We start from the raw sequence: 18,982 nt of genomic DNA on the forward strand, positions 1-18,982 counted from the left end.
CTGTAGGGAATGTCCTGTGGGAATGTCCTGTAGGGAATGTCCTGTAGGGAATGTCCTGTGGGAATGTCCTGTAGGGAATGTCCTGTGGGGAATGTCCTGTGTGGGAATGTCCTGTAGGGAATGTCCTGTAGGGAATGTCCTGTGTGGGAATGTCCTGTAGGGAATGTCCTGTGTGGAATGTCCTGTGTGGGAATGTCCTGTAGGGAATGTCCTGTAGGGAATGTCCTGTGGGGAATGTCCTGTAGGGAATGTCCTGTAGGGAATGTCTTGTAGGGAATGTCCTGTAGGGAATGTCTTGTAGGGAATGTCCTGTGGGGAATGTCCTGTTCACTCTTGCTCTAAACATTGTATGAATGTTATCAAACCATGCACCATTAAGGATTATAGAAACGCTTAAAATAAGGTCAGCGTTTGTTGTTGTTGTCTGTGTTTGTTGTTGTTGTTACCTTGGTGTGACGTTTTCATAACCCTGTCAATCTCTCTACGACAAGATGGCTTCTATCAATATATTCGCTGGGGACTTACCCCCTAAACAGGAAATGGTAATTAGCTGCTAATGTGGCTATCATAAAGAACTACAAATTCCATGATGATCTGGACGAGACTGACGAATCAAGGCAAAGGTAGGGATGTCTGGATGAACTATCTAATGTTAGCTAAATGTAGTAATTATTCAATTGTAAACATTTCTTTAAATTGACAATTCTGTGTTCTGTCTGGTGCTTTTAAAGGGACACAATAACTTTTAGCAAAAGTCTCAGCTTGAGATGACGTGCAGGAGCTTGCAGGGATTTGTAGTTTTGCAAGATGTCTATTTTGACGGTAATTAACATTTTCAAATCAGAGAGAGTAAATAGAGCCGAATATATTGATAAAAGTCACCTTGTCGTAGAGAGATTGACACGGTCATGAAAACCTCACGCCAGGTTGAGCCTGCAAGAAACACAACCCTTATTTAAAGTGTTTCTAAATATCCCCTAAGGGGGAAAAATTAAGGATGGAAAAACAGAGAACTGTCAATTTAAATTCCCTCCCTCCCTCCCCCTCCCTCCCTCCCTCCCTCCTTCTCTCTCTCCCTCCCTCCCCCCTCCCCCCCTCCCTCCCTCCCTCTCTCTCTCCCTCCCTCCATCCCTCCCTCCCTCCCCCTCTCTCTCTCCCTCCCTCCCTCCCCCTCTCCCCCTCCCCCCCACCCTCCCTCCCTCCCCCCTCCCTCCCCCCCCTCCCTCCCCCCCCCCCCTCCCTCCCCTCCCTCCCCCCCCCCTCTCTCCCTCTCTCCCTCCCTCCCTCCCTCCCCCCTCTCCCTCCCTCCCCCCCCCCCCTCTCTCTCTCCCTCCCTCCCTCCCTCCCCCTCTCCCCCTCCCCCCCCACCCTCCCTCCCTTCCTCCCTCCCTCCCCCTCCCCCTCTCTCCCTCCCTCCCTCCCTCCCTCCCTCCCTCCCTCCCTCCCTCCCTCCCTCACCTGTTCCAGAATAGTCTTTCTCTTCTTGTTATCTGTCACCGCAGACAGCTGCATATCTCCCATCTTCTTCATCTTCTCGTCCATGTCTATCTTCTGCTCCAGTTTCCTGATCTCTGTCCTTAGCAATCGCACCGTATCCTCCCGGTGATGTTGCCTAGCAACGGCAGCAGCGCACGCTGAGTGGATCGCCGTGATCCAATTCTCCAGTTCCGTCTGGCCCGACGTCTGGGGCAGAGGGGGGAATGGTTTTAGTGTGACACATCATATGTGGATTATGTATAAGTGGGGGAAACATTAAGGTGTTACACTGGATGTGTGTCTCTGTCATCTAGTTCTCGAGTTCTATCTGGCCCAACACCTGGGGAAGGGTTTTAGTGTGACACATCATACAGGTAAGGGGGGGGGGTAGATCTGTTAAGACCACAGAATGATTGAAGGGGAATTTATTTTGGTGTGACACCTCAGGGACACTCTAGAACAGAATGCACAGTGGGTTTTAATAGGGAAGGATTTTAGTGTGACACCTCAGGGACAATGGAGGACAGAATACACAGTGGGTTTTAATAGGGAAGGATTTTAGTGTGACAGCTCAGGGACAATGGAGGACAGAATACACAGTGGGTTTTAATAGGGAAGGATTTTAGTGTGACACCTCAGGGACAATGGAAGACAGAATACACAGTGGGTTTTAATAGGGAAGGATTTTAGTGTGACACCTCAGGGACACAGGAGGACAGAATACACAGTGGGTTTTAATAGGGAAGGATTTTAGTGTGACACCTCAGGGACACAGGAGGACAGAATACACAGTGGGTTTTAATAGGGAAGGATTTTAGTGTGACACCTCAGGGACACAGGAGGACAGAATACACAGTGGGTTTTAATAGGGAATGATTTTAGTGTGACACCTCAGGGACACAGGAGGACAGAATACACAGTGGGTTTTAATAGGGAAGGATTTTAGTGTGACACCTCAGGGACACAGGAGGACAGAATACACAGTGGGTTTTAATAGGGAAGGATTTTAGTGTGACACCTCAGGGACACAGGGTTGGGTGGCCTGACACAGGAGAGACATTTCTTAGAATCCCGATACCAGACTAAATGGCCCCAGTCTCTATTGTTGTCAGACTGGCATAAAATATCACGATCAATTACTTCTCTTATTATCAATTTATCAATTTATCAATTTATCAATTTATCATGTCGTGGTGTCCTGAATGTAATTGTCTGACAGCAAGCGTAGTGATCAAATTACCAACGTAGACATTTCAGTATATATGACTATATTTCAACAACGGGGCACGGTGGTCTTTGGTAAAGGGATTAGTGGCACTGTGTGTCATGATATGACGGAGGGACCTTTATACATGGAAACCATAACCACAGCTAGCTCTGATACAAGGAAATGTCAAACACACACACACACGCACGCTGACGCAGGCACGCGTACCCCCCCCCCCTCCCCACCCACATTTCCTACCTGCTACCATCTCAGGGACCATAACCACAGTGACACATGACAGCTAGCTCTGATACAAGGAAATGTCAAACACACACACACGCTAGCGCTGACGCAGGCACGCGTAACCCCCCGTTAACGCTGACGCAGGCACGCGTACCCCCCTCCCCCCGCGTTAACACTAAAGCAGGCACGCGTAACCCCCCCCCAGCTCTGCTACCTGGAAGAGAAATGCATCCCCTAGAGAGTTGCTGAGGCAGAAGACGAAGTCCTTCTTGGGGTGTTCAGGTACGGCCTGAAGGATACTGTTCTCAGCCCACACCGCGTGTTTCGGAACACTATGATGGTCGATCCCCGACCGCCCGTCAGTCTCGTACAGGAACAGAGTGCATCCTGGGATATGGGGGGGGGGGGTGGATGTTAGATGTTTTATACTAAGGTTATACATGACATCATGTTTCCTGAGAGGAAACACCAAACTGAGATGTTTTATTTAACTGAGATGTTTTATTTTAACTGAGATGTTTTATTTTAACTGAGATGTTTTATTTAACTGAGATGTTTCATTTAACTGAGATGTTTTATTTAACTGAGATGTTTTATTTAACTGAGATGTTTTATTTTAACTGAGATGTTTCATTTAACTGAGATGTTTTATTTAACTGAGATGTTTTATTTTAACTGAGATGTTTTATTTAACTGAGATGTTTCATTAATTGAGATGTTTCATTTAACTGAGATGTTTTATTTAACTGAGATGTTTCATTTAACTGAGATGTTTCATTAACTGAGATGTTTTATTTTAACTGAGATGTTTTATTTTAACTGAGATGTTTTATTTTAACTGAGATGTTTTATTTTAACTGAGATGTTTTATTTAACTGAGATATTTCATTAATTGAGATGTTTCATTTTAACTGAGATGTTTTATTTTAACTGAGATGTTTAATTTCAGACACAAACTTAACTACATCTCAACCTAGTAGACAGCACAGGCTCTGTGTTAGCAGGGAAACACTTTTAAACCTTCTGATTAGGGCTGAAATGGAGACCTATCCACTATATTTTAAATTTATTTTTATTTCACCTTTATTTAACCAGGTAGGCTAGTTGAGAACAAGTTCTCATTTGCAACTGCGACCTGGCCAAGATAAAGCAAAGCAGTGTGACACAAACAACAACACAGAGTTACACATGGAGTAAAACAAACATACGGTCAATAATACAGTAGAACAATAAGAAAACAAAGTCTATATGCAGTGAGTGCAAATGAGGTAAGTTAAGGCAATAAATAGGCCATGGTGGTGAAGTAATTACAGTATAGCAATTAAACACTGGAATGGTAGATGTGCAAGTAGAGATACTGGGGTGCAAAAGGAGCAAAATAAATAAATACAGTATGGGGATGAGGTAGGTGGATGGTCTATTTACAGATGGGCTATGTACAGGTGCAGTGATCTCTGAGCTGCTCTACCAGCTGGTGCTTAAAGTTAGTGAGGGAGATATGAGTCTCCAGCTTCAGTGATTTTTGGAGTTCGTTCCAGTCAGTGGCAGTAGAGAACCGGAAGGAAAGGCGACCAAAGGAGAAATTGGTTTTGGGGGTGACCAGTGAGATATACCTGCTGGAGTGTGTGCTACAGGTGGGTGCTGCTATGGTGACCAGTGAGCTGAGATAAGGTGGAGACCTGTAGATAACCTGTAGTCAGTGGGTTTGGCGACGAGTATGATGCGAGGGTCAGCCAACGAGAGCGTACAGGTCACAGTGGTGGGTAGTGTATGGGGCTTTGGTGACAAAACGGATGGCACTGTGATAGACTGCATCCAGTTTGTTTAGTAGAGTGTTGGAGACTATTTTATAGATGACATCGCCGAAGTCAAGGATCGGTAGGATGGTCAGTTTTACGAGGGTATGTTTGGCAGCATGAGTGAAGGATGCTTTGTTGAGAAATAGGAAGCCGATTCTAGATTTAACTTTGGATTGGATATGCTCAATGTGAGTCTGGAAGGAGAGTTTACAGTCTAGCCAGACACCTAGGTATTTGTAGTTATCCATGTATTCTAAGTCAGAGCCGTCCAGAGTAGTGATGCTTATTCTTATACAGTGCACTACTTTAGACCAGGGTCCTATGGCACCCTATTCCCTATATAGTGCACTACTTTAGACCAGAGACCTATGCCACCCTATTCCCTATATAGTTCACTACTTTACACCAGAGCCCTATGGCACCCTATTCCCTATATAGTTCACGACTTTAGACCAGAGCCCTATGTCACCCTATTCCCTATATAGTACACTACTTTAGACCAGAACCTATAGGGCTAAGTAGAGTATTGTATTGTGTCTTTAGCAGAGGAGGGGAGAGACAGGGATGTTAACAGAGGAGGAGAGAGACAGGGATGCTAGCAGAGGAGGAGAGAGACCAGGATGTTAGCAGAGGAGAGAGACCGGGATGTTAACAGAGGAGAGAGACAGGGATGTTAACAGAGGAGAGAGACAGGGATGCTAGCAGAGGAGGAGAGAGACAGGGATGTTAACAGAGGAGAGAGACAGGGATGTTAACAGAGGAGGAGAGAGACAGGGATGTTAGCAGAGGAGAGAGACAGGGATGTTAGCAGAGGAGAGAGACAGGGATGTTAACAGAGGAGGAGAGAGACAGGGATGTTAGCAGAGGAGGAGAGAGACAGGGATGTTAGCAGAGGAGGAGAGAGACAGGGATGTTAGCAGAGGAGAGAGACAGGGATGTTAACAGAGGAGGAGAGAGACAGGGATGTTAACAGAGGAGAGAGACAGGGATGTTAGCAGAGGAGAGAGACAGGGATGTTAACAGAGGAGGAGAGAGACAGGGATGTTAGCAGAGGAGGAGAGAGACAGGGATGCTAGCAGAGGAGGAGAGAGACAGGGATGCTAGCAGAGGAGGAGAGAGACCGGGATGTTAACAGAGGAGGAGAAAGACAGGGATGTTAACAGAGGAGGAGAGACAGGGATGTTAACAGAGGAGGAGAGACAGGGATGCTAGCAGAGGAGAGAGACAGGGATGTTAACAGAGGAGGAGAGAGACAGGGATGTTAACAGAGGAGGAGAGACAGGGATGCTAGCAGAGGAGAGAGACAGGGATGCTAGCAGAGGAGGGGAGAGACAGGGATGTTAACAGAGGAGGAGAGAGACAGGGATGTTAACAGAGGAGGAGAGACAGGGATGCTAGCAGAGGAGGGGAGAGACAGGGATGTTAACAGAGGAGGAGAGAGACAGGGATGTTAACAGAGGAGAGAGACAGGGATGCTAGCAGAGGGGAGAGACAGGGATGTTAACAGAGGAGAGAGACAGGGATGTCAACAGAGGAGGAGAGAGACAGGGATGTTAACAGAGGAGGAGAGAGACAGGGATGTTAACAGAGGAGGAGAGACAGGGATGTTAACAGAGGAGAGAGACAGGGATGTTAACAGAGGAGGAGAGACAGGGATGTTAACAGAGGAGAGAGACAGGGATGCTAGCAGAGGAGAGAGACAGGGATGTTAACAGAGGAGAGAGACAGGGATGCTAGCAGAGGAGAGAGACAGGGATGTTAACAGAGGAGGAGAGACAGGGATGCTAGCAGAGGAGGGGAGAGACAGGGATGTTAACAGAGGAGGAGAGAGACAGGGATGTTAACAGAGGAGAGAGACAGGTATGCTAGCAGAGGGGAGAGACAGGGATGTTAACAGAGGAGGAGAGAGACAGGGATGTTAACAGAGGAGAGAGACAGGGATGTCAACAGAGGAGGAGAGAGACAGGGATGTTAACAGAGGAGGAGAGACAGGGATGTTAACAGAGGAGAGAGACAGGGATGTTAACAGAGGAGAGAGACAGGGATGCTAGCAGAGGAGAGAGACAGGGATGTTAACAGAGGAGAGAGACAGGGATGCTAGCAGAGGAGAGAGACAGGGATGTTAACAGAGGAGGAGAGACAGGGATGTTAACAGAGGAGAGAGACAGGGATGTTAACAGAGGAGGAGATACAGGGATGTTAACAGAGGAGAGAGACAGGGATGTTAACAGAGGAGGAGAGACAGGGATGCTAGCAGAGGAGGGGAGAGACAGGGATGTTAACAGAGGAGGAGAGAGACAGGCATGTTAACAGAGGAGAGAGACAGGGATGCTAGCAGAGGGGAGAGACAGGGATGTTAACAGAGGAGGAGAGAGACAGGGATGTTAACAGAGGAGAGAGACAGGGATGTTAACAGAGGAGGAGAGAGACAGGGATGTTAACAGAGGAGAGAGACAGGGATGTCAACAGAGGAGGAGAGAGACAGGGATGTTAACAGAGGAGGAGAGAGACAGGGATGTTAACAGAGGAGAGAGACAGGGATGTTAACAGAGGAGGAGAGAGACAGGGATGTTAACAGAGGAGAGAGACATGGATGTTAACAGAGGAGAGAGACAGGGATGTTAGCAGAGGAGAGAGACAGGGATGTTAGCAGAGGAGAGAGACAGGGTTGTTAGCAGAGGAGGAGAGAGACAGGGATGTTAACAGAGGAGAGAGACAGGGATGTTAACAGAGGAGAGAGACAGGGATGTTAGCAGAGGAGAGAGACAGGGATGTTAACAGAGGAGAGAGACAGGTATGCTAGCAGAGGGGAGAGACAGGGATGTTAACAGAGGAGGAGAGAGACAGGGATGTTAACAGAGGAGAGAGACAGGGATGTCAACAGAGGAGGAGAGAGACAGGGATGTTAACAGAGGAGGAGAGACAGGGATGTTAACAGAAGAGAGAGACAGGGATGTTAACAGAGGAGAGAGACAGGGATGCTAGCAGAGGAGAGAGACAGGGATGTTAACAGAGGAGAGAGACAGGGATGCTAGCAGAGGAGAGAGACAGGGATGTTAACAGAGGAGGAGAGACAGGGATGTTAACAGAGGAGAGAGACAGGGATGTTAACAGAGGAGGAGAGACAGGGATGTTAACAGAGGAGAGAGACAGGGATGTTAACAGAGGAGGAGAGACAGGGATGCTAGCAGAGGAGGGGAGAGACAGGGATGTTAACAGAGGAGGAGAGAGACAGGGATGTTAACAGAGGAGAGAGACAGGGATGCTAGCAGAGGGGAGAGACAGGGATGTTAACAGAGGAGGAGAGAGACAGGGATGTTAACAGAGGAGAGAGACAGGGATGTTAACAGAGGAGGAGAGAGACAGGGATGTTAACAGAGGAGAGAGACAGGGATGTCAACAGAGGAGGAGAGAGACAGGGATGTTAACAGAGGAGGAGAGAGACAGGGATGTTAACAGAGGAGAGAGACAGGGATGTTAACAGAGGAGGAGAGAGACAGGGATGTTAACAGAGGAGAGAGACAGGGATGTTAACAGAGGAGAGAGACAGGGATGTTAGCAGAGGAGAGAGACAGGGATGTTAGCAGAGGAGAGAGACAGGGTTGTTAGCAGAGGAGGAGAGAGACAGGGATGTTAACAGAGGAGAGAGACAGGGATGTTAACAGAGGAGGAGAGAGACAGGGATGTTAACAGAGGAGAGAGACAGGGATGTTAACAGAGGAGGAGAGAGACAGGGATGTTAGCAGAGGAGGAGAGAGACAGGGATGTTAACAGAGGAGAGAGACATGGATGTTAACAGAGGAGAGAGACAGGGATGTTAACAGAGGAGAGAGACAGGGATGTTAACAGAGGAGGAGAGAGACAGGGATGTTAACAGAGGAGAGAGACAGGGATGTTAACAGAGGAGAGAGACAGGGATGTTAACAGAGGAGGAGAGACAGGGATGTTAACAGAGGAGGAGAGAGACAGGGATGTTAACAGAGGAGAGAGACGGGGATGTTAACAGAGGAGGAGAGAGACAGGGATGTTAACAGAGGAGGAGAGACAGGGATGTTAACAGAGGAGAGAGACGGGGATGTTAACAGAGGAGGAGAGAGACAGGGATGTTAACAGAGGAGAGAGACAGGGATGTTAACAGAGGAGAGAGGCAGGGATGTTAACAGAGGAGAGAGACAGGGATGTTAGCAGAGGAGAGAGACAGGGATGTTAACAGAGTAGGGGAGAGACAGGGATGTTAACAGAGGAGAGAGACAGGGATGTTAACATTGGAGAGAAGAGAGACAGGGAAGTTAACAGAGGAGAGAAGAGAGACAGGGATGTTAACAGAGGAGAGAAGAGAGACAGGGATGTTAACAGAGTAGGGGAGAGACAGGGATGTTAGCAGAGTAGGGGAGAGACAGGGATGTTAGCAGAGGAGGGGAGAGACAGGGATGTTAGCAGAGGAGGGGAGAAACAAGGATGTTAACAGAGGAGCTATTTTCTCTCCTCTGTTCTGTTGGATCTCAAGTGGTTATGATTCAGTCATGGTGTTAAATTACAATGATTGAATAGAGGAGAGGAAATATAAGGACAGACAGACAGCTTCTACAGATGAACTATCCAAACAATGTGTTACCCCAATTACTTAGTGATGATTGGTTCATTCATTTTGATGAGCTGCATCTCATATTGGAATAAATTGGTAAAACACTGATTGAAATTTAAGAAAGATATTTAACTAAAAAAAGGCAATAATGAGTTTGTTGTGAGATGTGTGTGTGAAGTGTGTGAGATGTGTGTGAGATGTGTGTGAGATATGTGTGAGATATGTGTGAGATGTGTGTGAGATATGTGTGAGATGTGTATGAGATATGTGTGAGATGTGTGTGAGATATGTGTGAGATGTGTATGAGATATGTGTGAGATGTGTGTGAGATATGTGTGAGATGTGTGTGAGATATATGTGAGATATGTGAGATGTGTGTGAGATATGTGTGAGATATGTGTGAGATATGTGTGAGATGTGTGTGAGATCTGTGTGAGATCTGTGTGAGATATGTGTGAGATATGTGTGAGATATGTGTGAGATATGTGTGAGTCTACCAGTTATCAGTCTATGATTAGAGGTGAAGACTGACAAAAGCAGTGGATCCCATGTACCTTTGAGACAAACCCAGTAATGTTTCCACTTCCTCTTGGTGGCTGCCTCCACCTTCTTGTTCTTCTTGTGAACCAGGAAGTTCTTCACTGCCAGAGCTCCCGCCTTCCTCACCGTGCCCTGCGCACAGCAGCCAATGAGAGCGTCTGATGGGTAAGCCGTGCTTAGTGTGCCGCTGCTACGCTCGTCACTCTCAGCTGAGCCCGCTTCCTCCGCGCAGTCACGTTCTCGACGAGTCTATAGAGAGAGAGAGAGAGAGAGACAGAGAGAGAGAGAGAGAGAGAGAGAGAGAGACAGAGAGAGAGAGAGAGAGAGAGAGAAAGAGAGACAGAGAGAGAGAGAGAGAGAGAGAGAGAGGGAGGTTTGATGACAGACAGACAGACAGACAGACAGACAGACAGACAGACAGACAGACAGACAGACAGACAGACAGACAGACAGACAGACAGACAGACAGACAGAATAAACCACCTACTTTAGTCTTTTTAATCTTAAAACAATCTACATTTAAATGTAAAGTTTTAAAACAGAATCAAACTGATCTCAATTTAAAGTTTTAAAACAAAATCAAACTAATGTCAATTTAAATGTGAAGTTTAAACAGTTTAACAGTCAAGTTCTGAATGAATGAGAACTGTTGAATGATCAATTAGAAGGATGGCACAGAGTTGTTAACAGTGAAGCATCATATCATCACATCATATCAGGGAGAGACAGATTCATACCCAGTGTTGATTCTCAAAGTCCTGATGGAAGTTCTCATACATTTCCCATCCTCCTTTTCTCCCCCCTCCTCTTCCTCCTCCCTCTCCTCCTCTTCCTCCTCCTCCTCCCTCTCCTCTTCCTCCTCCTCCTCCCTCTCCTCCTCCACTGCTGCTCCCGCTGTCACTCCCGTTAAACGCGCTGCTCCCGGCAGCAGAGTAGACGGAGAACGAGGCTGACATAGCCTTACAGCGCCGCCGTGACCCCGGCCCCACTTCCCCGTCCGTCTCCGTGGCAACCCCGTCGATGCCGCTATCGCCGTACTCACTGCCCTCTCCCAGCACGCCCGATATGTCCTGGAGAGACAGAGAGAGAGAGAGAGAGAGAGAGAGAGAGAGAGAGAGAGGTACACAGGTTACGTCCCAACTTTTCAACTCCTTCCTCCCAAAGTGTGCACTTGTTCACTTCTCTTCATGGATTTGATAGGAAAAGACTGGTGTCATGAATCGATAGAGTGGTCGCCTCGATAATCGAGTTGACGTCACTGAGGTTCTGCTTCTAATTTCCGACATGTTGTTGGCTATTTATGATATAAATATCAGACTAAATATTGTGCTTCTCATGTGTATATACAGTGTACCAGTCAAAAGTTTGGACACACCTACTCATTCAAGGGTTTTTCATTATTGTTACTATTTTCTACATTGTATAATAATAGTAGTGAAGACATCAACACTATGAAATAACACATATGGAATCATGTAGTACCCCCCCCCCAAAAAGATAAATATTTTTGTCTCGCCTGCTCCTGCTCTCTCTTTCTGGTGCTCGAGGGCGCCAGGCTGCCCATCATTACGCACACCTGTTACCATCATTACTCATTACTCTCACCTGTTGCTATCATTACTCACACCTGTTACCATCATTACTCACACCTGCTACCATCATTACTCACACCTGTTACCATGATTACTCATTACTCACACCTGTTGCTATCATTACTCACACCTGTTACCATCATTACTTACACCTGTGACCATTATTACTCACACCTGTTACCATCATTACTCATTACTCCCACCTGTTACCATCATTACTCACACCTGCTACCATCATTACTCACACCTGTTACCATCATTACTCACACCTGTTACCACCTGTTACCGTCAATACTCTCGCCTGTTACCATCATTACTCACACCTGTTACCATCATGACTCATTACTCACACCTGTTACAGTCATTACTCATTACTCACACCTGTTACCATCATTACTCATTACTCACACCTGTTACCATCATTACTCACACCTGTTACCATCATTACTCACACCTGTTATCATCATTACTCACACCTGTTACCACCTGTTACTATCATTACTCACACCTGTTACCACCTGTCACTATCATTACGCACACCTGTTACCACCTGTTACCATCATTACTTACACCTGTTACCACCTGTCACCATCATTACTCACACATGTCACCATCATTACTCATTATTCACACCTGTTATCATCATTACTCATTACTCACACCTGTTACTATCATTACTCACACCTGTTATCATCATTACTCACACCTGTTACCAACTGTTACTATCATTACTCACACCTGTTACCACCTGTCACTATCATTACGCACACCTGTTACCACCTGTTACCATCATTACTAACACCTGTTACCACCTGTTACCATCATTACTCACACCTGTTACCAGCTGTCACCATCATTACTCACACCTATTACCACCTGTCACCATCATTACTCACACCTGTCACCATCATTACTCATACCTGTTACCATCATTACTTGCACCTGTTACCATCATTACTCACACCTGTTACCGTCATTGCCCACACCTGTTACCACCTGTTACCATCATTACTCACACATGTTACCATCACTACTCACACCTGTTACCACCTGTTACCATCAATACTCTCGCCTGTTACCATCATTACTCACACCTGTTACCATCATTACTCGCACCTGTTACATCATTACTCACACCTGTTACCGTCAATACTCTCATCTGTTACCATCATTCCTCACACCTGTTATCATCATTACTCATTACTCACACCTGTTACCATCATTACTCACACCTGTTATCATCATTACTCATTACTCACACCTGTTACCATCATTACTCACACCTGTTATCATCATTACTCACACCTGTTACCACCTGTTACTATCATTACTCGCACCTGTTACCACCTGTCACTATCATTACGCACACCTGTTACCACCTGTTACCATCATTACTCACACCTGTTACCACCTGTTACCATAATTACTCACACCTGTTACCACCTGTCACCATCATTACTCACACCTGTCACCATCATTACTCACACCTGTTACCATCATTACTCACACCTGTTACCGTCATTACTCATTACTCACACCTGTTACCATCATTACTCACACCTGTTACCACCTGTTACCATAATTCCTCACACCTGTTACCATCACTACTCACACCTGTTACCACCTGTTACCATCTTTACTCACACCTGTTACCATCAATACTCATACCTGTTACCATCATTACTTGCACCTGTTACCATCATTACTCACACCTGTTACCGTCATTGCTCACACCTGTTAGCACCTGTTACCATCATTACTCACACATGTTACCATCACTACTCACACCTGTTACCACCTGTTACCATCAATACTCTCGCCTGTTACCATCATTACTCACACATGTTACCATCATTACTCGCACCTGTTACCATCATTACTCACACCTGTTACCATCAATACTCTCGCCTGTTACCATCATTCCTCACACCTGTTACCATCATTACTCTCACCTGTTACCATCAATACTCCCATCAATACTCCCACCGGAAACATGACCGAATACAAACAGTGTAGCTATTCCCTCCGCAAGGCAATCAAACAAGCTAAGCGTCAGTATAGAGACAAAGTAGAATCTCAATTCAACGGCTCAGACACAAGAGGTATGTGGCTGGGTCTACAGTCAATCACGGATTACAAAAAGAAAACCAGCCCCGTCACGGACCGGGATGTCTTGCTCCCAGGCAGACTAAATAACTATTTTGCCCGCTTTGAGGACAATACAGTGCCACTGACATGGCCTGCAACGAAAACATGCGTACTCTCCTTCACTGCAGCCGACGTGAGGAAAACATTTAAACGTGTTAACCCTCGCAAGGCTGCAGGCCCAGACGGCATCCCCAGCCGCGCCCTCAGAGCATGCGCAGACCAGCTGGCTGGTGTGTTTACGGACATATTCAATCAATCCCTATCCCAGTCTGCTGTTCCCACATGCTTCAAGAGGGCCACCATTGTTCCTGTTCCCAAGAAAGCTAAGGTAACTGAGCTACACGACTACCGCCCCGTAGCACTCACTTCCATCATCATGAAGTGCTTTGAGAGACTAGTGAAGGACCATATCACCTCCACCCTACCTGACACCCTAGACCCACTCCAATTTGCTTACCGCCCAAATAGGTCCACAGACGATGCAATCTCAACCACACTGCACACTGCCCTAACCCATCTGGCCAAGAGGAATATCTATGTGAGAATGCTGTTCATCGACTACAGCTCGGCATTTAACACCATAGTACCCTCCAAGCTCGTCATCAAGCTCGAGACCCTGGGTCTCGACCCCGCCCTGTGCAACTGGGTACTGGACTTCCTGACGGGGCCGCCCCCAGGTGGTGAGGGTAGGCAACAACATCTCCACCCCGCTGATCCTCAACACTGGGGCCCCACAAGGGTGCGTTCTGAGCCCTCTCCTGTACTCCCTGTTCACCCACGACTGCGCGGCCACGCACGCCTCCAACTCAATCATCAAGTTTGCGGACGACACAACAGTGGTAGGCTTGATTACCAACAACGACGAGACGGCCTACAGGGAGGAGGTGAGGGCCCTCGGAGTGTGGTGTCAGGAAAATAACCTCACACTCAACGTCAACAAAACTAAGGAGATGATTGTGGACTTCAGGAAACAGCAGAGGGAACACCCCCCTATCCACATCGATGGAACAGTAGTGGAGAAGATGGAAAGTTTTAAGTTCCTCGGCGTACACATCACGGACAAACTGAAAGAGTCCACCCACACAGACAGCATCGTGAAGAAGGCGCAGCAGCACCTCTTCAACCTCAGGAGGCTGAAGAAATTCGGCTTGTCACCAAAAGCACTCACAAACTTCTACAGATGCACAATCGAGAGCATCCTGGCGGGCTGTATCACCGCCTGGTACGGCAACTGCTCCGCCCACAACCATAAGGCTCTCCAGAGGGTAGTGAGGTCTGCACAACGCATCACCGGGGGCAAGCTACCTGTCCTCCAGGTCACCTACACCACCCGATGTCACAGGAATGCCATAAAGATCATCAAGGACAACCGAGCCACTGCCTGTTCACCCCACTATCATCCAGAAGGCGAGGTCAGTACAGGTGCATCAAAGCTGGGACTGAGAGACTGAAAAACAGCTTCTATCTCAAGATCATCAGACTGTTAAACAGCAACCACTAACATTGAGTGGCAGCTGCCAACACACTGACTCAACTCCAGCCACTTTAATAATGGGAATTGATGGGAAATGATGTAAAATATATCACTAGCCACTTTAAACAATGCTACCTAATATAATGTTTACATACCCTACATCATTCATCTCATATGTATACGTATATACTGTACTCTATATCATCTACTGCATCTTAATGTAATACATGTATCACTAGCCACTTTAACTATGCCACTTTGTTTACATACTCATCTCATATGTATATACTGTACTCGATACCATCTACTATATACATTTACATTTTATACATTTAAGTCATTTAGCAGACGCTCTTATCCAGAGCGACTTACAAATATATCTTGCCTATGCCGCTCTGTTACATCACTCATTCATAAATCTTTATGTACATATTCTTTATCCCCTTACACTTGTGTCTATAAGGTAGTAGTTTTGGAATTGTTAGCTAGATTACTTGTTGGTTTTACTGCATTGTCGGAACTAGAAGCACAAGCATTTCGCTACACTCGCATTAACATCTGCTAACCATGTGTATGTGACCAATACATTTGATTTGATTTGATTTGACCTGTTACCATCATTACTCACACCTGTTACCATCACTACTCTCACCTGTTACCATCACTACTCTCACCTGTTACCATCATTACTCTCACCTGTTACCATCATTACTCTCACCTGTTTCCATCACTACTCTCACCTGTTACCATCACTACTCTCACCTGTTACCATCACTACTCACACCTGTTACCATCACTACTCACACCTGTTACCACCTGTTACCATCACTACTCTCACCTGTTACCATCACTACTCTCACCTGTTACCATCATTACTCTCAACTGTCACCATCATTACTCACACCTGTTACCACCTGTTACCATCATTACTCTCAACTGTCACCATCATTACTCACACCTGTTACCATCATTACTCACACCTGTTACCACCTGTTACCATCACTACTCTCACCTGTTACCATCACTACTCACACCTGTTACCATCAATACTCTCACCTGTTACCATCACTACTCACACCTGTTACCATCACTACTCACACCTGTTACCATCACTACTCTCACCTGTTACCATCACTACATTTACATTTACATTTAAGTCATTTAGCAGACGCTCTTATCCAGAGCGACTTACAAATTGGTGAATTCACCTTCTGACATCCAGTGGAACAGCCACTTTACAATAGTGCATCTAAATCATTAAGGGGGGGGGGGGGGTGAGAAGGATTACTTATCCTATCCTAGGTATTCCTTGAAGAGGTGGGGTTTCAGGTGTCTCCGGAAGGTGGTGATTGACTCCGCTGTCCTGGCGTCGTGAGGGAGTTTGTTCCACCATTGGGGGGCCAGAGCAGCGAACAGTTTTGACTGGGCTGAGCGGGAACTGTACTTCCTCAGTGGTAGGGAGGCGAGCAGGCCAGAGGTGGATGAACGCAGTGCCCTTGCTTGGGTAGGGCCTGATCAGAGCCTGGAGGTACTGCGGTGCCGTTCCCCTCACAGCTCCGTAGGCAAGCACCATGGTCTTGTAGCGGATGCGAGCTTCAACTGGAAGCCACTACTCTCACCTGTTACCATCATTACTCACACCTGTTACCATCATTACTCACACCTGTTACCATCACTACTCACACCTGTTACCATCACTACTCTCACCTGTTACCATCACTACTCACACCTGTTACCATCACTACTCACACCTGTTACCATCACTACTCTCACTTGTTACCATCATTACTCACACCTGTTACCACCTGTTACCATCACTACATTTAACATATATATTGATTTGTTTAACACTGTGTTACTTCATAGTTTTGATGCCTTCCTTGTTATTCTACAACGTAGAAAATAGTAAAAAATATAGAAAAACCCTTGATTGTGTTGTGTCCAAACTTTTGACGGGTACTCTATGTTTATATATATCTATGTTTATATAAAAACACTCGCCCAGGTTGCTAAGGATTCTGTCAACTGGAGCATGTTGTTAGTTGTTGTTATAGGATGTTTGTCCCTCCCTGGCTACACACACACACACACACACACACACACACACACACACACACACACACACACACACACACACACACACACACACACACACACACACAACCACACAACCACACACACACACACACACACACACACACACACACACACACACACACACACACACACACACACACACACCGCCCTCGCCCATAACGGCTGAGCGCTGTCCTCCAGAGAGATTCACATAGGAACATACAAAACACCCCCTGGAACACACACAACTGTGCATATCATAAAGTATAAGATAATATATACACACAGAGATGTCCTGGAGAGACAGAGAGAAGAACATAGCCTTGTGTGTTTCTGTAAGAACACAATTCTACATGAGAACAGATTTACAGACTACACTCACACGCAATGTCTGCCCTCAACCATTATTTTGGCACACACACACCTCCTGTCTGCCCTCAAACATTCCTCTCTCTCTATCTCACATGCACACGCACGCACACACACACTCGCGCGCGCACACACACACACACACACACACACACACACACACACACACACACACACACACACACACACACACACACACACACACACACACACACACACACACACACACACACACACACACACACACACACACACACACACACACACACACACACACACACACACACACAAAAAAGTCTGCCCTTAACCATTTATGTCCCCTAGAAAGTGGAAAGCTTGACGGGGAGAAGCTCTCTTCACAGACAGTGTAGTAAAACAGCCTGACAGACAAGGCAGATAGAGCTGGGATAGAGATGGGTTAGAGTTGGGATAGAGATGGGTTAGAGTTGGGTTAGAGATGGGGATAGAGATGGGTTAGAGTTGGGATAGAGATGGGTTAGAGTTGGGTTAGAGATGGGGATAGAGATGGGTTAGAGATGGGATAGAGATGGGTTAGAGTTGGGATAGAGATGGGTTAGAGTTGGGTTAGAGATGGGGATAGAGATGGGTTAGAGTTGGGTTAGAGATGGGGATAGAGATGGGATAGAGATGGGATAGAGATGGGATAGAGATGGGTTAGAGTTGGGATAGAGATGGGGATAGAGATGGGATAGAGATGGGATAGAGATGGGTTAGAGATGGGTTAGAGATGGGATAGAGATGGGTTAGAGATGGGATAGAGATGGGATAGAGATGGGATAGAGATGGGATAGAGATGGGATAGAGATGGGGTAGAGATGGGGATAGAGATGGGATAGAGATGGGATAGAGATGGGATAGAGATGGGATAGAGATGGGTTAGAGTTGGGATAGAGATGGGTTAGAGTTGGGATAGAGATGGGTTAGAGATGGGATAGAGATGGGATAGAGTTGGGATAGAGATGGGTTAGAGTTGGGATAGAGATGGGTTAGAGATGGGATAGAGATGGGATAGAGATGGGTTAGAGATGGGGATAGAGATGGGATAGAGATGGGATAGAGATGGGTTAGAGTTGGGATAGAGATGGGTTAGAGTTGGGATAGAGATGGGTTAGAGATGGGATAGAGATGGGATAGAGATGGGATAGAGATGGGTTAGAGATGGGGATAGAGATGGGGATAGAGATGGGTTAGAGATGGGATAGAGATGGGATAGAGAAGGGTTAGAGATGGGGATAGAGATGGGGTAGAGATGGGATAGAGAAGGGATAGAGATGGGTTAGAGATTGGTTAGAGATGGGATAGAGATGGGATAGAGTTGGGGATAGAGATGGGATAGAGATGGGATAGAGATGGGATAGAGATGGGATAGAGATGGGATAGAGATGGGATAGAGATGGGGATAGAGATGGGATAGAGATGGGATAGAGATGGGATAGAGATGGGATAGAGATG

General features: G+C 46.4%; 1 protein-coding gene across 1 annotated transcript in view; it reads right to left on the reverse strand.

Moving 5' to 3' along the window:
* The window catches only part of LOC135544005 (rho guanine nucleotide exchange factor TIAM1-like), a 176,822-nt gene that overhangs the window by 98,872 nt on the left and 58,968 nt on the right, over positions 1 to 18,982 (reverse strand). Inside the window, 4 exon segments of the mRNA XM_064971328.1 lie at positions 1,459 to 1,683; positions 3,141 to 3,313; positions 9,865 to 10,099; positions 10,588 to 10,920. Coding sequence (XP_064827400.1) covers positions 1,459 to 1,683; positions 3,141 to 3,313; positions 9,865 to 10,099; positions 10,588 to 10,920 — 966 coding nt within the window.

The sequence above is a fragment of the Oncorhynchus masou genome, chromosome 8, assembly GCF_036934945.1.
Source record: "Oncorhynchus masou masou isolate Uvic2021 chromosome 8, UVic_Omas_1.1, whole genome shotgun sequence".
NCBI classification, from domain to species: domain Eukaryota; kingdom Metazoa; phylum Chordata; class Actinopteri; order Salmoniformes; family Salmonidae; genus Oncorhynchus; species Oncorhynchus masou.